Below are 23,906 nucleotides of genomic sequence, written 5' to 3' on the forward strand. Positions count from 1 at the left end.
AATATAAAGGGGTTGGAATGTTCTAGAGTTTTATAAATTACATCAGCCAGCCTTGTTAGGGGGCAGCTGAATCCCTGCTTACTGCTACCCCTCCATGTTTCTTTGGTGACTCAGATCCTAGATATTGCTGACATAATCTTACAGGAGGTCAAGAGTTTAACTAAGACAGTGGTAGGGATGGAGAAAACAGCACAGGGGCGGTAATAGTGTGCTCTCAATACACTCTCCCATTGTTCCATTCGTAGCTTAGGGGGAAGAAAAAAACAAAAAACACTTTTTTCCCTTGGTGATATTGGTAATTAAAACAAAGTATACTCAGTGCACAAAAACATATAAACTTTTAAAGTGTAGTATTTCCTCATGTTCAGTTATTATTTTCGTGTGACTAAAAGAAAGCCTTTAGTGCAGGGTGTGAATATCACCAGTCCGTGACTGGTCGTTTATAAGGACTTGTTTAGAATGGCTCAAAGAAACCAGATGAACAAGTCCAACTAGATAAATGAAGGTAGGGGATGATCATTACAATCAACTTTTGTTATTACTCTGCACAAAGCCAAAAATCAGATCACCCCAAATCTTATTGGGCACACCCTGCAAACAAGCGCATTACAGATTACATTTTAGTCATGTCTTGCACATGCAGAGCATTATCTGAGACAAGATCTTAAACAGGTGGGACTGAAGGAATATTTTAAAATGCCATAAAAGAAATGATCCTAATGCTAGAACGCCTCTGCTTTTATTCTATGGACATCATTTGCGTGGCATTGCAATACCAATAAACAGTGTACTTTCTTCTGGCCTGCAGTATATACTGCTGCCTGTACAGGTATACCTGCCTGTACAGATATGCCTGCTGCATAGTGACCAACATTTCAATTTTATTTAAGTGGAAACATTAGGTCTCAACCGGCGTTTGCCACACATCAAAATCAGTTTTAGATTCACTTTGAGAATTTTTGCATTGTAATTACTAGTAATAATTAATAACGATATATTAATCACGATCTATTCTCCTCCAAGATACAGAATGTGAATTTTATTATTTAACGGATTAATACTGAGAAATGGCAGTTTTTTGTGTAAAGGCTTGTTCCTGGGATGTTCTTGAATATGAAGGCACATTTGGTGTGTGGTTTGCAACCACTGAAAATATCTACCGTAAGTGCTGTGGAAAAGAATCCGGTCGATAAGTCAAAACCATATAGTCGACACAAAAAGGTTGATATGAGTTTTGGGGATTTTAACATTTACCGTCCACCCAAATTTCAATTGGGGACGGCAAAGTTCCTGAACAATGGGGACGTGGTATACTAATTTGGAGTCCATGTATTTTAAGCAGGGCCCTTCTACCGCTATATAAGAAACTGTAAACAACTAAATAAATGTGATGAAATCTACAACTTGACCCAAAAAAGGCTAAAAGGTGCCCATATCCGGCACGTTTGCACCATGGGATGTGCGCTCTCGCAGGCATCTCATCCCACAGTACAAAAAGTATGTGCTGCATCTGATCCCATCGCACGCAAATCGCATGTGTTGCAATGCAATCCAGCCCATAACGGATGCGATCATTGCACCGTGTTTGGGCACCTTCAGAAAGACATTTTTCATGTGTTGACTATTGCCTCTCTGCATGCAGCTCCCTGCCCCGCTTGGCTCCCTCAGGCTTCTATGTGCACCCACTGCCTCTCTGCGTCCCCTGCCCGCCTCCAGGCTGCACATAATATTTACCAAATGTCTGCACATGCAATTTGGGCCAATTTCATGGCCTGATCCATCTCAATTGGATGAAATTGGGCCCAAATCGCATAGGAGATGATCTGCACAAAGATTCCTGAATAGAAATCGAGAAGCTGCAGCTGGTACAAATTTTGCACCAGTGCAGAAGGGATCACGCAATAACGCCTGTAGTTCCCCTCTGTCAATGCTTAATTGACAGGCAGCAGTGTTAAGGGAGTAGAGATGAGGGAGGACTGCGTTCTTGGAAACAGGGACATGTTGCCCCCTTTTCGGGAAGGAGGAGCACCACACAGACTTCCTGGCCTTGCAGACCCTGCTTCTGTTGGCAAGCTGATGCTTACTCAGTGGGCAGATTGCGTGGAACATTGAGACTGATGGATCCCGGCATGCGACGTATGTTGCAGTGGTGGGATCGCAGAAAAATGCAGGAGCAGTCTATTCTATTACAAAGTCTCCTGCAAGTCCCTCCTTGTACTCCGATGGATGCATTCAGTTCCAAATCAGATCCCTAAATCCACTTTAGTTTCTGTACTTCAATCCCTGCAGCACCATATAGTGACACACAGAGCAAAAGGTGCTTTTGTAAAAGTGTTAAAAGAAGCTGCTTTATTTAACCCAACAACACTATATGATTGATGTCTCATCAGGTTTACATTAACAGCACTTCAACCTTGTATTTAGGGGAGGTGGATTAAGTTTTATGCTCATATTGCTTATTATAATCCAAGGCAATCACCTTTCAGACATTTTCAACATAGGCTTGACAGGGCATAGGTTGACACATGGGAAAGGTCGACAAGCATTAAGTCAACATGGAGAATGTCAACATGAAAAAGGTCAACCTGAGTTTTTCACTTTTTTTGTGTCTATATCAACAATGGCCCACATGAAAATCATAAGTGTGCCAGACCCCTCGCATGGCTCACTATGCTCAGCACACTAATATCATCTAAATCTATGTCCACTTGGAAAGTAAAAAAATAAAAAAAAAAACACGAAAAACTCATGTCGACCTGTCTCGTGTCAAATTAATTAGTGTCGACCTGCTGACTATATCTCAAAGTAAAAATACTGCTGCTTGGTCTTAAGGTTGTACATACAGCTGTGATTACCATATACCTCCCTGTACAGTTACTATAAAGGAACACTACAAAACATCCTAATGAAAGAGGTTAATAGTTACATATACTTTAGGTCGATTTTATTCAGGATTCATTATATTACCGTAAGAATGTTATCCAATTGAGGTTCCATGTACATCACAAAAGAGAATGGAGATCTGTAGATCTATCCATACACTGGCCAGATTATTATATTTCTATTAAAAGAAAAAAAGTAGTCCAAACTGAAGTCAGTCACCACCCAAATCTTTATTTGTTAGTAATTCTAATACCTTATGTATTGAACCACTCGGCTATGCAGGAGATCAAGGGAAATCCTCCCACATATCCTATGCTGGGTACACACCAGGACGACTAGGGCCCGATCCCATCAATCTAGATCCAATTCCGACCAATTGGATGTAGATTGTGTGCTGATTGGGCCCTTTTCTGTCCTGGTGTGGACCGATACCGATCCGATGTGCGGCCCCACGGGTCGGTCGGTCGTTATTGAGATCCTACCTGCTGCAGGTAGGATCTCAATGACGACCATACAGCCGGGTGCGGGTCGGCATCGGATCGGACCCGCTCACGGTGCACATCGTGAGCGGGTCGTGCCCCCCGCATCATCGTGAGCGGGTCGGACGAGACACTGACGACCCGCTCACGATGTGCATCGTGAGCGGGTCGTCCTGGTGTGTACCCTACATAACACTGTGCAAGGAAAGATTTAAATGGGAGTGTGCAGCAGAGGAGTGATGTTGACTAATGGTATTCTTTGGTATGTGATCACAAACATTAATTCCCCTTTATTTCTGCTTTAATACAGCTTATTATGCTTAGTAAGGTGCAGTTGTAAAGAGGTGTTGTGTCACAATTTTGTGACTATACAGAGTAAACATATATGCAACTTGAGGAATAACTATGTACCTTTCATTTTATGTCAAAACAGAGAAAGCACTTTAAAATTGCTCAAGCAAAAAAGATGCTAGTTTGGTACTAACCTAATATATCTCTGTTGTAGGTACTTTCTTCAATCCCAACACCCTACAATATCAACTTTTTTTCCTCCCACTGTATCCCTAAGCCCAAAGTGTTTTATTTTGAAATTCCGAAGAAAAAAATAAATATTAAATTTAAAGTAAATTGTGCTTATTGTTCCTTGAGGTTAGTGATGTGGTGGTGGACATGGTTGCAGTTCTTTCCATATAATACAATTGCAGCCACCCACACATTGGGTTTTTACCCATCACATTGTCATTCATAGTCTATAGATCAGGCATTACCAACCACAGTCCTCAAGGCACACTAACCATCCAGGTTTTAGGGAGAAGTATACTTGAGTACAGGTACAGGTGACTTAAAACAGAATGACTAAGGTTTATTAACAATTTGTGCTCTAGCATGGCTATCAATAAAAGCCTGGACTGTGCCTTATGGAGGTAAATGAGTCCGCAGTAGGACTTCTTAGCGCGCTACCGCTGACCAGCAGGACATTCAGCTGTGGTGCCGGTTCCCCGCTTATAAAAACATACAAACCTGCTCAGGTCTAATTTATAACTCCACTTAGGGTACTAGCAATTGATCTTATTACAGTCCACATACCAGGCAATTGTTAGGCCAGTACATTTATGAGAATACTAGTGCCTCATACTTATTTGTTACAATCTGCTGCAACCAGTTGGTGATTTTGAATTTAGACATTTTTTGTTTTGACACACATACAGAAGAAAAACAGTTACAGCTCACATCTCAGGCTGTACCTCCAATACTACATAATAGTAAGGCTTCTCAGCCTACAATCTAGGGTTATAAGGAGACCACACAGACTTATGGTGTGTACACACGGTAAGATGCGCCTTAAGATCCTATCCACGATCCTATCAGATAGGATCTTAAGGCACATCCGATTTGCATCCAATCTTGACTATATAGTGCAGATCTGCACTATATAGACAAGGCAGCCAAAACTTTCTGGCTTCCGATACGTGAACGCGCATCGGGATTGGATCTGGATCGCAAGGGTTAAAACCCTTGCGATCTGCATCCGATTCCGATCCGATGTTGACTATATCATCAACATCGGAAAGGAAATCTGACCGTGTGTACATACTATTATTCTCACGATCAATTAAGGAGGCAATAAACACACAGTAACTTTGTGCGTGCATTTTTTTAATTGACACAATATTCACTTGTTTATGTTTCATGTTTAATGTAGTTTGTCAAATTTCGCAATTTTACTTGATGTTTATTAAAAAGGTAAATTTTATTGTACCATATTTTTTCTCTTTCTCGGTGCACCACACTGTGACAAACCAACCCTATCCCCTTCCAATTGTATTCTTTTTTTTGTCCCGTGGTAGCACACCCCTGGAACTTATACCTACAAAGATTTAAGATTCATACCAACAGGGGGCCACCCCATCAACATTAGTTACTTTTTCCCCAATTTCTGTGCGATTGACTCCCAAACCCCCCCCCCCAATGCACCACCACTGCTCTAGACAGATAAATAACATTTTAGGATACACCTTTGGTTCACTTCAGAGAACTCCTTATGATGAGCCAAGTTCTCCCCTCCCACTCACATAATCCCAAAGTGGAAAATAGAACAATTAATGCCAGATACAAATATAAATTAACTTCGGTTTTCAATCAAGCTTTTAATGAAAAGATCATAAAATAACAGTTTTTCATCACTGTACATTAAGACTGAAAGTTTCTCAAATGTTCAGATCACCAGAATCTTCTGTATCCTCTGTTTTTCTCTATATGACACTAGTGTGCGAGCTCCTCAGCAGAGTGCTCTGACCTGAATAGAAAGTCCATGAGGAGAACATCACAGTCCCAGGAGACAAGAGGTAGAACTGAGGGACAAGAAGGGCTTTTTCCTGTTCTCTACAGGACAGAGATTCCCTGCCACTTAAGGATAACACTTCCCCTAGGGATGGGAAGGGGCACAAAGCAGAAGCACATTTTATAGGCGTGCTGTATACAGCCAGACCAGATACTGATTCTGTAGTGAAGTAGCTTAGAAAAAAAGTGAGGAGTCTCCCTAGGATTTAATAGGTTAACAAACATTATATGCCCAACCTTGAGACACAAATGTGTAATCTCCATGTTATTTAAGAGCAATTATATCTTTATTTAATTACTCTCAATTAGTTTTTTTTTTGTAAATCTGAAACGAGTGATTCATGATGTATAAACAAGGTAAGCTCTTACACAATAAAAGGTGCCTCCCTGGCAAAATTCCTAGAAGTCACACAGGTGGAACCAGCCTTTCTTTCCAGGAATCGCATACACAATACTAGGGCCCAGACAGCGTTGGTGGCTTACCCATAGTCAAATGTAGTCTGGTTAGGGTTACAGCTAAAAGGACCAGGGATCCTGCCTGCTTTGCATAGGAAAGCTAACAGCCAACATTCACAACTGTATGGCACATGCATAAATGTATCTATCAGCTGTTGATCAGAAAAGGGGAGTGTGTGGTTCCTCTTATATAAACCACAAGTTGTGCCTCTAAATTGTGGCTTTTACATATATTTGTAAATGCTGATGAGCAACATGTATTAAGTTTTCGAGGTCCTATCACAAATATGAGCCATTTTAAATGAATGTGTAACGAATCAAACTAAAACGCTGGTGCACATTTAAGATGCAGCAGCTATAATCAGCACTACATCCATATCGAACCAGGGCACAATGCCAGTAATTTGGCAAATTTACAGACTAGAAAAAGTTATTGGGCTGGGCAATATCAACTAGTTTTAAACAGAAACACAAGCACAGATCTCCATAAACCAAACCTGAAAGCAAGAGAGGCAGCTTAACCATGATATTTTTAATCACTGTCTGACCCATTAAAATAAACCTAAAAAAAAAAAAAAAAGTTTCACACCAAAAACAACCAATGTCTATACTAATGAGAAAAGACAGAATTTATTTTTTTACACAAATAGGCTATTGTTTTGCTAATCTGTATATTTGGCATACTATGTACATCTTTTATATCAGTAAAACAACACCTAAAGCCATCATTCTAAATCTAAACAGACAAAAATGTGATCTGCTCTCAACCAAGTAACACTATTTTATAGACCAATCCATCAGACTATTACAGTTGGGAGGAGGTATGGTGTTGTCCAATAGCTTTGTATTTAAATTTAGGGACTAGCTCCTTCTTGGCCTCATCCTACCTCTTGTACCTGAGGGACTGAAGGAATTAGTACATTGTCAAAACAGAAAAAAGGGAAAGAAAACATCTTCAAGAAAAATAAAAATATACATATATATTTATACCAAATGAAGCAAGTGACATTGTAACAATAACAATAAAGAATTACAGAAGATATCCAGTATGAAACAGAAGAGCTACAGAAAGTCCTGCTTGGTGATTTATGGCTATTTGTTGTTAAGTCTCTGAGGATATTTAGGTTTGTTTGCTTTTTGTTTTCTTTCCAAAATCCTTTAGTCTTTAAAACTATTATCCTGCCACAGGCACCTTATAGTGTTTGCAGGCCTATGGCAGTATAAGGATCTTAACCCTACGTGGCAGCCTCTACTTAGCCCTTCCAGAAGGACGTCTAATAAACTGAAGAGAAGATTAGTAGCAAGGCGGAATGGATGGGGAACCACCCTGCCTCTTTGATGCTGCCAGGAGGAGTTGTGAAATAAATACATTCAGAACTGCACATACATAGTGAAACAAAACGAACACTGCAAAAGTCTGCACCATATTTTGATTAGTTATTGAAGACCAGACAAAATTAATAATGTATTACCCATAGGCAAAAAAAAAAAAAAAAAAAAGACACATACCATCGGTTTTAGACACTATAGATCGAAATTTTAATTGGAAGTTTTTTAAGGAATGCCAATTTGGTGGGTTATAATGCAGTCAACTGTAGTCTTAAAAATTTAGAACTCCGTTTTAGTGGCATCCAAGGGAAGGCAAAATGCCCCTAGGTGGGAAACTTGTTCACAGCAAAAAGAACAGAGACCAGGCATGCTGTTTTGGCCAAGACTTAACATCACAAGTAGGTACCATGAACAACAAATTGTTAACACTGCCGATAAAATAAAGAAACCCATGATATGTTTATACAAGCATTATTCAATGCAATGCGCTTTTTGGCGTTCCAAATTCGGCCTTTTCAGACAGCAAAAACTTGGCAGCCTGTACATTGGTCATTTCAAGAGTCATTTACACAACCCATTATCAGGGTATCCCGCACCCTAAAAGGGAATGTAAATCCCACAACCACCACCACCACGGTAGTAGTATATCTTCACACTAAAAAGAATATTACACCCATATATAAGTTTTATTAGTCTACAAATAAGACTTTGTCATGTAATACTTATAAACCAGGATTCCCAAACATGAAAAGCAAGGAGGCCACTGAAAACCCATGGAAAATGTGGAATTAATTTTGACTGGTCTACTGCTGAGGTCTGAAACTGTAAAGATTTATGTAAACAATGAGATAAATATAAATAGTCCATTTCTTGGTTGTTTTTTTTTTTCTTTGTTTTTTTTTTTCTTCCTTTTTTTTTTTTCTGAGCCCAGTTGGTATCTTCAAAATGTGCTTTGGTTTAAAAATAGTTTATGGATTTGGGTACAAGCTATTTTTTGTGTTTTCTTTTTCTGGTATTATAATACATCCTTGTTTATGGTTTACACATCTTAAAAATGGTTTCCTGTTACTCCGACAAAAAATAAAAATAAAAAAAATAGTATTAATTCAGGAATTAAGCAAGCATTTTCCCACTGCCTGCCATTTACATTGTGAAACTGCTGCATTTTTATTTTACCATTTACAACACAATTTTCATATGCAGAATATAACTCCCTCTAGCTCCCAACCCCTCCACCCAGGTCCCAAAACTCTTAAAATTTGCTTTAATATGAAACTAGTGTTTTGCTTTTATCATAAAATACAGAAAAATGTTTGATACAATACTATGTCATAGAAATGTGGCTGATAGTTTGGTGCCCGGAGGTAGCCAGTCCCTGAAGTTTCAGAAATATTGTTATTTATGTTGTCACAGTTTGGAAATGCATTTTCCTTTTTAACTCAATCTTTAGAACACAAACTTACACAGCTAGCTTAAAAAAAAAAAAAAAAAAATTTATAAATTTGTACAATGCTCAACTATACACAGACTTTGTGTCGATAAGTGCTGAGAAAAAAAATATATACGAAAAAAGAAATTACTGATAAATAGCTAAATATTCTAAGCCAAAATCTTTCAGATATACACAAGTGAAGGTGTAGTCCGAATTTATGTTTGCTTGAATGGTTTCTAATGAGAAATTTATCATTATGAAATTACCGTAATCAATAATTGCCGTGCCAATTTTTGTTATGGACTGATAAAAAAAACATTGGTTGTACAGTTCTATTTTTAAGACTATGAGGCGCCCCCCCCCCCCAAAAAAAAAAAAAAACCTGAAAGACTGTATTGTACAGCTGCCCTAGGAGCAAACTGTTAGTTGTCAAACCATGAGGTCATTGCAGGAAGTTACAGGAGGGAGATCAATTATGAGATTTAAAAGGAAGGATTTTTTTTGTTGTTGGTCAGGGGTTACTTGGAGGATATGGACTTGGAATCCATTTATACCCATAATTTTGTTATAACCCCCTTCCGTGGAAACAAACACTAATATAATATCAGTTAATTATGACAGACGCCCTGTAAAGGGCCCCCCCCCTCCCAAAAAAAAAAACTACATTCATTGTAAAAAATAAAAAATGACCATCATATGCTTTTTCAATAAGGCTGTAAATGTATTTCATATCTGTCTCCTACAGCACCACATCTCCCCATTACTCTCAACTAGAATGTGTGTCAAGGTCTATATACAACAAATTCACTTTAAAAAAGTTCAGTCCCGTCAATGGCTAATGATTGTTCGAACACAGGTCAATGGATATTTTCTGCTTATTGGTTATTGCTTTTATTTATTGATTTCTGTTTATATGGCACATGCAGCCATATTCTGCAGGCCAGCATTGCTCCTATGCTTTGCCCTCCTCTGTGTGTGCCCAATAAGCTATTATAATCTCAAAAACTGCATCAGAACTGTATAGATCATTTGCTGGTTGCTCATCTCTCACACTGTACGATCTATGGGAAACAAGTCAATTAGCATCAACAGGATTTAGCTCCTGGGTTATTCAATTGCATTGCGCCTGGCACTTACACTAGTAAGTACACTTTGCTGCAACTAATGCCCAGGCTTAGTTGCAATAAACTGTATCTCCTAGGTATGAGAGGTAAGCCCGCCCGCCACTAGCCCAGGGTACACAAGATAGCACTTATTTCTGCTTACACTTTGAGGGTGCCAGCAGAAATCAGCTAGTTGCAGGTGTACCATGGGAGCAATTGGATCGCACCAGAAACTTACCTGTAATATAAATCCCTACAATGCTAACTAAAGTCAAGTGGCTTGGAACATGGATTTAAAGATCTAAGGCAGGTATGTCCAATCTATGGCCCTCCAGCTGTTGTGAACTACACGTCCCATCATGCCTTGCGACATTTTTAGGGAATACTAAAACTATGGCAAGGCATGCTGGGATGTGTAGTTTCACAACAGCTGGAGGGCCACAGTTTGGACATGCCTGATCTAAGGGATACTCAGACATTATGTAGAGAAAATGTTTGGAGACATTTCATCTACAAAACGACCGTATACAAAGCTGCTGCTAAAGAACGAGGAATCACCCCTAATGCAAATCAGACAAGCAGTTAGGAGTAAGCATTCAATATTGCTTCCACGCTACAAGCACAACTATAACATTGTAGGAAGATGTGAGGGCAGTTTCTCTATTTAGAATTCTCTTATTACACCATTACATGTTTGGATTTGGCTATGCCAGAGGACTGAACATTAAATAAAAAATAAAAAATTCTCCCACCACATTATCAGACGGAAGATATTGGTTTGCAGCTGAATCAGACTCATTTCTTTAGTTTTACATTTTTGGTCATAAAAGACAAAAGTAAACTTGGATTCTGCAATTACCGTGATGGTAAAAGGTACGCATTTGTTTGGGAAGTCATAGTTTTGGATTTGCTTCATACAGCAGCAGAGATACTGGGAGACTATGTAACACTTTGGTTAATTAAAGGATTCATTTGGTTAATTAATTAAAAAGATTACATGTATTCCCTCCAAGAGTATTTCACATGCATTGGAAAAGTTCCATCCAGATATAAACAGCGTTGACACGTGTTGGTAGATACGAATGATGTAGCCTATACTGCACCAGATCCAGCTGCAGTGCAAATTGAGAGTTGGGGGAAATTGGGCTTTCAAAATAAATAGCCCCTACTAATGCAGTAGAGATAATACCTCTGCATGACCTTGTTCTAAAGGGAAAACTGAACCAAAGATTCAGAGGTGAAGAAAGTTATACCCCTGCAAACCTCTACGGTCAATAGAACTATTCATTTACATATTACAGACTACTTTTCAATACCAGCATTATCGACCATGTGCAACTCCTTCTCTAGAGAAGAAGCCATGCAATCCATATCTTAGTAGTTACAGTTGACAGAGAGGCCGGTTGAGTTTAAGAAAGGGGTTGGTAATTATTTTGGTTTCATTCAGAATGGATTTCTTTGGATTCTGTCTTTATTTGGGATCAGAATTTGTAACCATAAACATAGAGGAGAGGGTGGCAAATTCCTGACAGTCTTCTGTTTTTAAGGTTTCTCATTTAATTTAAAATGTTCTAACTGTATACATTTACTTACAGCAAAAAAAAAAAAAAAAAAACCTATGCAAAAGCTTACTTATCAAGAGTTCAAGAGGTAGCAAAAAGTGACCAGTTCATCGCATCCTTCCATCTCACATGTCACTACATACACAGCCAAAACAGGCTGAGACACACGCACACAAACACACAGGAGTACCGAGTCGGTGACAAGTCACCATGAACAGCAATATGGTTCGAACCCTCTTTCCTTACAGATAGGCTAAAGATAAAAGCCAGTCTGTCAAAGTAGATTTTCTTTTCCTATTTTCTGGAGGTGTGTGGGTTGGAGATACTGATAACCTCCTACCATCCTAACACTTTTTGAGTCATGTAAGCAGGACATTGTGCACTGTAACCAAGCACTGGGAGCCCTCTGATGAAGAGAATGAGTTACCATGTCCTGAGCTCATCATCTTTACACGGAAAGCTCAATAATGTAAAATTGAGTAGTGAAAGAAAGAATCCTAACCCACCACCCCAAATATTAACCTTAAACTTCCAGTTCAAAAATTCACAGATTCAATATGTAATTCAAAATAAGTCTCCCACAGCCCAGTACAGAGACACGTACCTATTACTGACATGAAAAAAAAAATAAAGTAAAAATAAAAAGTAGAGGTGGGGTACAAAAAAACAAAATAAAAATCTCCCTCCCACTGGCTCACTTGGGTGCAACTGTTGGGCAAAAGTTAGTTTCCAGTCTGTGGAGAAAAGGGCCTTCAGGAATAAGATACCAAGAAGGAACATGCAAAGAATTCACAGCCATGGGTTACCAAGTGCCCCAGAAAAGTGCCAGCCTGCCTTCAGCCATTTATGCATTGGTGTAAGAAATGGGGCAACTTGGCATGATGCTATGCAGATGCCCACAGTGGTAACCAGGAGAGGGAGTTGTGAGGTTTCCTTGGTTTTCATTCATGGATACAATTAGGAGGCCAGCACCCCTTAAGGCTGGACAGATGTAGAAAGGTGTGGACAAAGCAGGGTTCTTAACAACATACTTTCAGGGACCCTACACCAAGAAGTCCCTAATCCAAAACACACCTTCAAACCCATATGTAAGCATGACTGTAAGTACCAGGGTGCCTCCTCGCACAATAAAACATGGTAATTTCACCAGCTTCATGCCATAACTTTACAGCCAATTCTTAGCAAGAGGGCTCTTGAAGTCTTTGTGTAGGTCCTGAGGACAAAGAGGTGAAGAATGATGGGGGTTGAAATTTACCCTTCATTGAAAGAAGTGGAGGTGACACATACTAGGCTTCCACTGTACCATAACTTGAAATGTTGTTGCAGTTCGTTACATGTTAAAGCTCAGAGGAGGCTTTACGTCCCCTTTCTACCATCTTTGATGCAACATAACTGGAAAACTGGTACCCTTAAAGCAGCAAGCCATCAGGAAGGTAAATTGGTTTGTGTATTTGTGTGCACAAGAGAAGCACATTCTTAGGGTGTCACATGTCTTTGGTTTAGGTTGGGGAGGTGTGCATACGCAGGTGACTTATCAGATTGCGCTGCTGGGTGAATTTTCCCCCGCAGAGCTGACATTCATAGGGCTTTTCCCCTGAGTGGACGCGCATGTGCTCGGTCAGTCGATATTGCCTGGTAAAGCGCATCCCACATTCTTCACAAGCAAAGGGTTTGAGGCCCAAGTGGCTCCTCATATGGCGGGTCATGGTTCCTCGTTGTGTGAACATCTTGCCACAGATGTTACAAGGAAAGGGACGGGTCAGCCAGTGCGTTTTCTCATGCTGCCGTAGAGTGGCTGGGTCTTTATAGCTCCTCTCACACACCGAGCACTTGAATGGCCGAGATTCATTAGGAAAGGTTGTGTTTGGAGTGGACAAATCCTCTGCTTCTTCCTTACAGTAGGAATCCTCTTCTTTGATATATAGCTCCTCTTCAGTGTGGGTTTCCACATGGGCATTTAGTTGCTCAGAATTAGGAAACCCCTTTCCACAAGGGATACAGACATACAGGTTGTCACCAAATGGCACAGTGTCAAATCCATCTTGTCTGTAAACATAGTTGGCACTGGGATGCTCACTTTCATTCTCACTATGTCCACTCTCCTCACTGATGTCTTTGCCATTTTCCACCTCCTCCTTACAATGGAAACTCTGCTCAGACGAATAGCCTCCAATGGAATTTCTTTCCATTGACATAGGCCCCACAATAACTCCATTGGGCATAGGTTCACCTTCCTTTGGAGACATTTCCCCCTCTTTCCTATCCCACTCTTTTTTACGTGAGTTGTGGCGGAAGTTTTTCTTTGGCCCGGATTCAGAGTGGTTTTCCTCTACTTCCATTGGTTCGCTGTCTCTTTTTTGGAGGGCGGATTCTTCGTATGAGGCACTATTGGCTACAGATGCTGAGACAGCTTTTGGACTGCCTGCATGACCGTCTGCTTGTACATTCTCTTCTTGTGCAGGTAGGGACGGGCTTTTCTTAGAAAGGTCAAGACCTAGCTCATGATCGCTCCCATTAATGCTGTTATTGAGGCTGCTATTGCTCCCTGTACCTCGACTTAAAGGGTGGTTATTTTCTAGCTTGGGGTTGCTAATAAACACCTCTTCTTCTTGCCCTGCAGCTTTGGACAACTCATTTGAGTTAGAGCCCTTGTTGCCATCCAAGGACCCAGAAAATCGCATGTGAGCAAGTGGGGTATTGGAAAGCCTGTGACTTCTTCCAACACGGCCTATGCTGGGTATTCCAAGCTTTCCAACAAATGGCTTCCCAGCACGCTTCAATTTCTTCCGGCAAAGAGTCGCCAAGTCATGAAGCTGGAGGTAGCTTGCTGCAGTAAGTAGGGCGCTGAAGTTCTGCTCTCCTGGCTGGTCGGATGTCAAAAGTTTACCGGTGTAGATAAAGTCCAGAATCTGGCGGAAAACAGCTGGATTAACCATATCCGTATCAAGATTGATCAAGTTGTCATGAAGAACAAGAGACTTAAAGTACATGCTGCTGGCGGCAAGGATGTTCTTGTGAGCTCGGAACAGGGCATTTTCAACCACTATGATGACATCACATAAGAAACCTTTGGCTCGTTGCTGATTCAGCTGAAGCAGCAGTTGTTTGGCATGGTTTGGCAGATCCATTTCCCCCTTCTCATTCAATGTGCTCTGCCTGAGGGAAACAACAAAAAAATAAGAATTAGCAAAGATACACTCCACATTCCAGGTTTAATTTCAATATGGTCTAAATCCATTATAAGACAGATAATGGCTGTTAAGCTGTAAACAGTCTGGAGTATCTTTGTTAAGCTGGGTACATACCGGTATTTCAACAATGTATATCTAACCAGTGAATAAATCAACTTGTAGCAATAGAGTATTTCATGACAATGATGGGGCCTTATTCAGACTTGATCACAAAACATTTTTTTCCTGAAATGGACAAAACCATTTGCACTGCAGATGGGGAAACTGGAATGCACAGAGTTTTAGATTTGGAGGAGTTTTTTTTTTTTTTTTTTATGTGCAGGGTCAATACTGGCCGCTTTATTCCTACACTGCAATTTAGATTTCAGTTTGAACACACCCCACCCAAATCTCTCTGTAGATATTGCATTTGCCAGACCTGCGGTGCAACACAGTTTTGTCCATTTCTTAAAAAGTGCTTTGTGATCAAGTATGAATTCGGCCCACTGGCTCTTAAATACATATATCAGGGCTCGAATATTTTTTTCAAAATGTAGGAGCCAGGACATGTCAAACACACATTAGATATTATACCACATGCCGCAATGCCCATTACACATGATACCACATGCCGTAACACCTATTGCATATTATACTTCATGCCATAATGCCCATTACACAGTATACCAAACACCGTAATGCCTATTGCACCTTATGCCACACACGGTGATGCCCATTATATATAATACCACACGCCATAATGTCCATTACATATTATGCCACATTGATAGCAGGCAGGGGCAGATCCAGAAAAAATGACAAGGTGGGGGTGCACCATTACAGGATAGTGGATGAGAAGGTAGGAGGTGGACAGGGAGAGGCAGGGGGTGTTGCAGAGAAAAAGGATGACAAACAGGGGGTGACTGACAGGAAGCAGCAGTGGGTAATAGGGAGAGGCAGAGGGGGACCAAGAGTAGGTGAAAGGGATAGATAGAGTGTGACAGAATAAGCAGTGAGTGACAGGGAGACTGATGGAAAATGGGTGAAAGGGAGAGGCAGTGAGTGGCAGTGTGAGAGAAGCAGAGGGTGACACAGGCATCACTGTTTATACCCCCCAGTACCCCCCTCTCCATTTCCCCATCCCCTCCTTCCCAATAGAAGCAGTGCTGTTTACTGTACTGAGCAGCGAGTCCTGGCAGAGTTTATTCTGTCAGGAGTGCTGGTAGCAGCCTCTGGTGTCTTTGCTATCAGACACTTAAGCATCGGGTCCCCGTGGCGGATAATCATATCAGGACTCCGTCCAGGAGCAGTTGCAGCAGCCTCTGGTGCCCCTGTCATCGGACACGTGAGCAGCGGCCCCGCGGTGGGTTATACTGTTAGCTATAACATCCAGCGCCGCAGCAGCCAGCAGAGCTGCGCACAACTCACCCGGCTGCTGCTGTATCAGAGCACAAAGCAGATCCGCAGCACGACTATTTGAAAAGTCAAGACGGCTCCAGAGCCAATCAGGAGCTACCACTGTAGCTCCGTGCTTAATAGCCACACTGCAGACCTGCTCTGATACAGCAGCAGCCAGGTGAGTTGTGCACTACTCTGCCAGCTGCTGTGGTGCTGTATGTTATAGCCAACAGTATAATCCTCCATGGGGCCTGCTATTTGACTTTAAAGTCAATCTACCTGGGGAGTACTGCTTCCTGGCAAAACTGGTCACCAAGAAGCAAAATCTGGTCACCATGGCGACCGGGTTTGTGGAGATAGAGATATATATATATATATATATATACATATATACACACACACACACACACACACACACACACAGATTCTTAAAAACAAAACCAGAACACGGCCAGTACAGTAATACCCCTTTCACGCCACACAAATAACCCAAGTCTGACCTGGGTTGTTGCCGGGTCGACCCGGGTCACCGAGTGGTGCAAAAAAGCCAACCGGAAAAAAACGGGTCCAGCAACCCGGCACTCCAACTCGTGTTAAAAGAAGGGTTTTACCCGGTAAGTGAGCCAGGTCCCGTTACACTGTGGGGAGGAGGCAGTGTCAGTTCCAAGTGCTACCTCATCCCCGCACCCGTGATGAAGCACCCCCGCCCCATGTGACTTCCCCTGAGGGGTGCTTCACCTCGCAAATGCCAGATCGCTCTAGGACAGTCCAAATCCCGGGTGCATCTCGGCATTTGGGGCAGCACGGACGGTGTAATGGTTAGCATTACTGACTCTCAGCGCTGAGGTCATGGGTTCTATCCCCACCTGTGTGGAGTTTGTATACTCCAGTTTCCTCCCACAATCCAAAATTTTCTCTGTAAAGTGCTGCGTAATACGTATGCGCTATGTAAGAAACTGTTAATAAATAAATAAATTTGCGATGTGAGAGCGGTTTAAGTAGTCTGCAAAGGCACAAAGGAACAGTCACATCACTAGTTCTCTCTGGTAACATGCCCACACAGGTGAAACCAGTATGTAAATCTGGAAACCACTTTTGGAGGACAACGGCACTACATATGGATCAGGTGGTTTATTATACCCCATTCACACAGAAGCAAAATTACCGGGTTAAAGCTTTTCAACCCAGGAATTTGCTTAAAAACCCAGGTTTTTTTTTGTGTGTGTGAAATGGTCAACCCTAGTTTTAAATCCTGGGTCACCGACTCTGCTCTTGAACAGGGGTGGCAAAACGGGGATTTAAAACCCAGGTTAACCCCTTCACACCGTAGAAAACCCCTGGTTTTTCTGCAAATTCCCGGGTTGAAAAGTTTTAAACTAGGTAATTTGCTTCTGGTATAAACTGGGGTCAGACTGCACCCAACAAAATTACCCGGCACTCAAAAACGCAGGGTAATTGCCTGGTCGGCGGTGTGAATGGGGTATTAGACAATGTAATTTCATAGGAATGGAGATGAAGAGCAGTAGATGATGGTCCTCTAGTATACACGTCCCCTCACAGAATCACAAGTGAAATTAGCTCTACCTGTGGATCTTTTAAAATGTGTCAATGAGTAACGAATGCACCCGTGGGGTCGTGAGGACTGAGTTTGAGAACCCCTGATCTAGCGTGGTGTTCATGTTAACCTGGATAGGCTTGCATTTAAAACTAGTTTTTAAGGTCAATTGACAAATATACCGCTTGATCAAGGTGTGATTTCCTTGTCACTTACAGCACATTCCAGATTCATAATAACAGTTTGCTCATTTCTTTTCCCACCATTATCATTTTGAATAAGTCCTTCATGATGATTCAAACTTGTCACAGATCTGCGCTCACAGCAAATGAACCCCAAATAATTAGCAGCAGAGAATAATAAGGTGAATAATCAATAAGCACAAGCAGTCATGTTCTGCAAACATCTTCATATACAAGAGAACTTTTAAATATGTAATCAATGGAGAATTCATAGGTGGAATGTTGGAATAATTGAATAACAAGCCACCCCCCTTTCCTACATGAGTTGCTGTATGCAATGTGTTCCCATGTGCTGGATAGTCCTATAACTAATACAATCCTGACTGGATACAGTGCTGTACACTACAATGTGTTCTGCATTATCACAAGCAATGAACAAGGAGGAGGAAACTGCTTTTATACTGCAAAATGAAGAGGCAAGACACATAAGTCAGAAATGCACAAACACTGCCCAAGCTACAGCACAAACTACTCCGAGTCAAGCAAAGTTCAGCTGACAAGGTTCGCAGTCAATTTAAACCATATGCAAAGGCTTGCCTGCGGGGCCCAGAGAGAGAGAGAGGGAGAGAGCATGCAAGAGCCAGCTAGCAAGAGACAGAGGCAGATTTGAGTAGAAAGAGAAAGTATATTATATAAAAAAAAAAAAAAGAGGAGGACATAAATAGATTAAAAAGAGACAAACCGTATACAGGATAGAGAATCTGAAGCTCCAAAGCTGGGGAAAACCAGACATGCTCAAATTATGAGAATCTAGTCAAAATCTCACTGTGTGCACACTTTTAGTCAGGTCTTCCCCCAGCTTTGGAGCTTCAGAGGGTTCACCAAAAATCTCAGTTTTTCTCCTGCTGAAGCCCCGTACACATGGGGCAACTGCTGCCCATGTGGATCGCTCAGTACGCATCGCTGCACAGGCTGCTCAGCACCCACGGTGTGCGTCGAGCGTGGCTTTTTATAGTCAAAACTCAGCAAATCTAGCAGGATAGACATTGCTACTGTCTACCTCTGCGGACGATAGTGACGCACGGCACCACGCATTGCAGTCAACATATATACGGAGCGATCCGTGCTTCCAGTCAGACCACTTAGAAATGTGGTTCAAAATCACCCCGTGTGTATGCCCCTTCATGACCTAGTCAAAATTGCCTTCACTGCACAGTCTAACATTCTATCATTAGTCAAAATATCCAGTGCATCTAGTCAAAACTGTCCATTAGCCAATATTTTACCACGGGTACACGGCTTAAGAAGATGGAAATTAAAAAGAAAACGTTCTTAATGCTAAAGAGAAATAATAATAAAAAAAACAGGTTAATAGATAATTATAGCAGTCTGTGCTACAAGATTCATCATCATTCTGTACACATGATGAGATTAGCTAATGGCCAATTTAATGTAAGCAATTTTGACTAGATGCACTGAAGATTTTGACTAAGCGATTCAGTCGAGTCAGGGGCATTTCTAGTCAAATTAAGTCAGCTCAATTCCCTGAGTCCCCCCGCCAGCTCAATTCCCCCCCCCCCCCCCCCTCTTAAGGCCCCATTGGTGTAGGAATCTAAGCAGGAGAAGCACTGGGTGATTTAGGCTAACCTAGGAGATTTTGACTATTTAGTCAAAATCTCACCGTAGATTTATGGGGAGAGAGCTACTAGTACCTGAACAGTCTCATTACAGGTTATATCCTAGTTCACCAATCCCAGCGAGGTGTGTATTCTACATGCAAGCAAAACCACACTGGTTTAACCTGTAACTACCAGGACCGAAAGATAAAACAATATTGTCCAGTTTTAATTTATTTGATGGGGTACATGTACAGTTGGATAGACATATGTGGAGCTGTACTAAGCCTTGGAATGCAATAAAGTGCAGAGAGATCAACTACCACCCAAATCTTCTCCTGCCATGTTACAGGGTGAGTTTGAAAAATGACAGTTAATAGATGGTTGGTACTTTATCGCTCTGCAAGGCTTAGTACATCTGTCTCTTAAAGTGGTCATGGATGTGATAAATAAATGGAATATAGCCATAAGGAAAATGCAGCATGCGACGAAAGGACTTGCACAGGAGAGGCCCATAAAGCAAGAGGACATCTCCCTTAAATAGTGACCAGCACATAAACTAATCCATGCACTGAAGGCTGCATGTAAATCCACAAGTAGCTCATTTATGTATCAAATCAACTGAATACCAGCGTGTACTTTACACTGCTACGCTAATAACGCCCAATAAGCAGTCTTCTGCCATATGCTCCATTGTTGTGCTACTCCCATTCAAGGGCTGCCTCCCATTTTGTTTGTATGAGGTGGAAGGACATCTCTCTCCTCCCTCCTCTTGAGATTTAGCCATCTTTTATTTTTCCTTTTTGGGTGGTGCTGGAGAGGGGTGCAATTTGTTTTTAGGTGGGTTGCATATATTTGAAAGAAACAAGCTTGATTGAAAATGCACAAATAGCATGACAACCAATTTACTTGTTGGGGTCCTTGTTTTTTTAGTTTTAAAGTGCCATAGGATGAAAAGGGACATGCAGAAGAGAAAAGTGAAAAATAAACCACCACCTTTTCTTTTCCCCTTCCTCAGAAAAGCAGCTGGCACAGGCGGGCACTGCGTAGCAAGGAGACTGGACAAAAGAGACCACACAGACTCTGGAAAATGTGTGTTGCGCGCAGAAGTGCAGGCTGCCAGGCTCAGCAGGAAGCAGTGGACTGATCCTATAGCAGGACAGGAGGGGGGACTTTGAGGTAACACAGCCAAGCAATATGTAATCACATCTAGTTCTAAATATCTTTAACTGTATGTAAGGTACTTGTTTCCTAGCACGGCCACAATCGTAACTAATCGTGTCCCTTAATTAAGGGACACGATTAGCCCGATGGACCCGATTTCTTTTGAAATCAGGTCCATTTTGCCGGCTAGGAAACAAAAATCGGGGGCATCGCGTCGGTCGGGACCATTAACATTGGTCCCGACGCGACCGACGCGATGCCCCCGATATTTGCATTGACTTCAATGTTAAAAAAATTTTTAACATTGAAATCTTGTCGGGAACGGTAAAATATCGGGGGCATCGCGTCGGTCGGGACCATTAACATTGGTCCCGACGCGATGCGACGCGATGCACCCGATTTTTACATAGGATTCAATGTTAAAAAAAATTTTAACATTGAAATGGTGTAAAAATGTTAAAAAATTTGAAATGGGTCAATATGACCCATTTCACATTAAAAATGTCCCCGTCGTCGCCCCACGATAGACGGCAACCCGAAGCGTGGCGAGCGCAGCGAGCCCGCGAGGGGCGGCGGTACGCATCCTCCGACCTTTTCATGCCCTACTATCCACTAGGGCGTGGAGTGAGAATAGAATAGTGTGGCGAGCGCAGCGAGCCACCGAGCCCGAAGCGTGGCGAGCGCAGCGAGCCCCGCGAGGGGACGCGGATACCTTCACAGGTAAACGCGTCCCTTCGCGGGCTTCACAGGTGTCCGTGGCGACGCCGACACCTGTGAAGGCCGCGAAGGGACGCGATTACCTGTGAAGGTATCCGCGTCCCCTCGCGGGGCTCGCCACGCTTCGGGCTCGGTGGCTCGCTGCGCTCGCCACACTATTCTATTCTCACTCCACGCCCTAGTGGATAGTAGGGCATGAAAAGGTCGGAGGACGCGTACCGCCGCCCCTCGCGGGCTCGCTGCGCTCGCCACGCTTCGGGTTGCCGTCTATCGTGGGGCGCTGTGTACGCGCTTCAATTTGGGGGGGTTTGGATTTTTTTTCATTCAATCCAATGTAAAATTGGGTCCCAGGGACCCAATTTACATTGGATTTAATGAAAAAAATCGGGTCAAAAATCGGTCGGATCGGTCGATCGCATCGCATGCGACCAAATCGCATGCGATGGACCGATTTTTTTCAGCACGACCACCCCGATCTTAATCGGTGTGGCCGTGCTAGGAAACAAGTACCGTATGTAACAAACTATATAAAAAAAAAAATATATATATTTTTATTTTATAAAAGCTGCACACAACACCATACAGACCTCTCATATAACAGATTTGTAGATCTGTATTACCAGCAAACTGGACTGTTCAGAATACTGATGATATTACAGGATATCTCATTTTATTCACAGTATAATACAGATCAAGTTTACTGAAGTAACAAAACCACTCTACAAAAATGGGATATGGTCATTAGGTCGACATGCAGGAAGGTCAATATGGGTTAGGTCAACATGGGGAAAGGTTGACATGGGGTTTTTCCCCGTTTTATTTTGGCAACGACATGTGCCGACGGGTGGTATTTCATGCCCTACCATCCACTAGGGCATGGCGGGAGAATAAAATAGTGTGCCGAGTGTAGTGAGGCACCGTGCCCGAAGCGCAGCGAGCCATGTGAGGTGACGCAGTGCTTTGTTTCAGTGCCCATGTCAACATTTTGGACAAATAAGTTAAAAAAACCCCATGTCAACCTAATGCTTGTGTTCACCGAATGACCCTGCCAACCTCAGCCATGTCGCCCTAGTTGCTGTCTATCCAATGATCCCATTCCACAAAAACTAATTACACGTTAAGTGTCCTGCAGTGTAATTGCAAATAACACTTTGCTAAATTATTCAACACAAATAAGGACACATGATGATGTAAATCTGCCTGCAGAACACACACCTTCAACTTCATGTAATACATAAGGTCACTCGTAATGTGAAATAATAATGCTGTATACATTTCCACCCAGTATGGCAGACTATTCCACACATCCACATTTAGCTCAGATGTACGAATACACTAGAAGATAGATCTGCGGATATCTCTGTACGGATCGGGCAGTGTTCTCTATACACACAGCCTGATGTACTTACATGTGCCTGCTCAGTTGAGCGGTCAATCACCGCTGGCTCTGGGTGTGCAGGTGGATTTCCCATGCACACCAATCTATCTATTAACTATATCGTCCATCGGCTACACCAATGGAGCACTGACCAAACATATCAGCTGTTCAACTGAAGAATAAAAGGTCAATCAGCAGTTACCAGCCAAACCCTATTAACATCCTAATGCTAATGTGACTAGATGAGGCGCAGCAGTGGCAGTGAGAATACAAATTGTGTGACAGGCAGCTCACCATCACATGCACAACTATTCCCTCATTTCATAAATCACAAGCTGCAAACAAAGGTGGTGACTATACATAATACAGTACACATTAAGGGCCTTATTCTGATTCGGTCGGTGCAAGGTACATACGGTCCGTTTCACCGTATGTTTCCCGTAAACGGACGGTGAGCGTAAGTCCGCCCACAAAACATCCGCATACGGACAGTCACAAACACCGACAAAGGGGAGTGGCGTACACTTGAGCATACGCCACCATACACTGATGGATACCCTCTTAGCCACTGTATACGGACGGGTATCGTCCGTTTCCCCACCGACATCTTGCGTATATCTGAGCGTACACCACATTGCACGGACGGGTCTCGCTTTTTTTCAATGGAAAACTCAGCGTGTGTCACCGATCGTGAGAGTGAGCGTACGTCCGTGCACAGTGGCATGCCCTTCACATATATGGCACTGGAAATCTTGACTTTCAAATATAATTAAGACAGTTAATTATTCTAATTGTTATTCAATAATTGTTTGATATTAACTCAATTGTCTACCTTAATAAACACCCTAATAAAACAACTTTTTAGCCCTCATTACATGTATATTTGTTATGTTCTAATGTGGCATTTTAATCACTATCTATGTGTCCCCACATTACTTTAAAAAAAAGTTCTGTTGGTGTTACAGTGAAAAAGTTAACACGTCGACTTCTGTAAATTGAGTGTCCTGCTTTTTAAAGTATATAAAAACCACTTACTGAATGGGTGTAGATGGTTATAAACCAACTACCATGCCATATATAAGCAGGTCTTAGAATGAATGTTACCTAGTAGTAGTACGTTTATTTATAAGGCGCCACAAAGT

General features: G+C 42.0%; 1 protein-coding gene across 2 annotated transcripts in view; it reads right to left on the minus strand.

The window, feature by feature from the left end:
- Positions 1-6,787: 6,787 nt before the first annotated feature.
- Positions 6,788-23,906, minus strand: part of HIC2 (HIC ZBTB transcriptional repressor 2) — a 43,551-nt gene continuing 26,432 nt past the window's right edge. For both annotated transcript variants that reach the window (XM_083149057.1, XM_083149065.1), the window contains exon 2: positions 6,788-14,740. In XM_083149057.1, coding sequence (XP_083005183.1) covers positions 13,084-14,740 — 1,657 coding nt within the window. In that variant the 3' untranslated portion in view covers positions 6,788-13,083. The remainder of the gene's footprint in view (positions 14,741-23,906) is intronic.

This window comes from Crinia signifera, chromosome 1, assembly GCF_055691185.1.
Source record: "Crinia signifera chromosome 1, ASM5569118v1, whole genome shotgun sequence".
NCBI classification, from domain to species: Eukaryota; Metazoa; Chordata; class Amphibia; order Anura; family Myobatrachidae; genus Crinia; species Crinia signifera.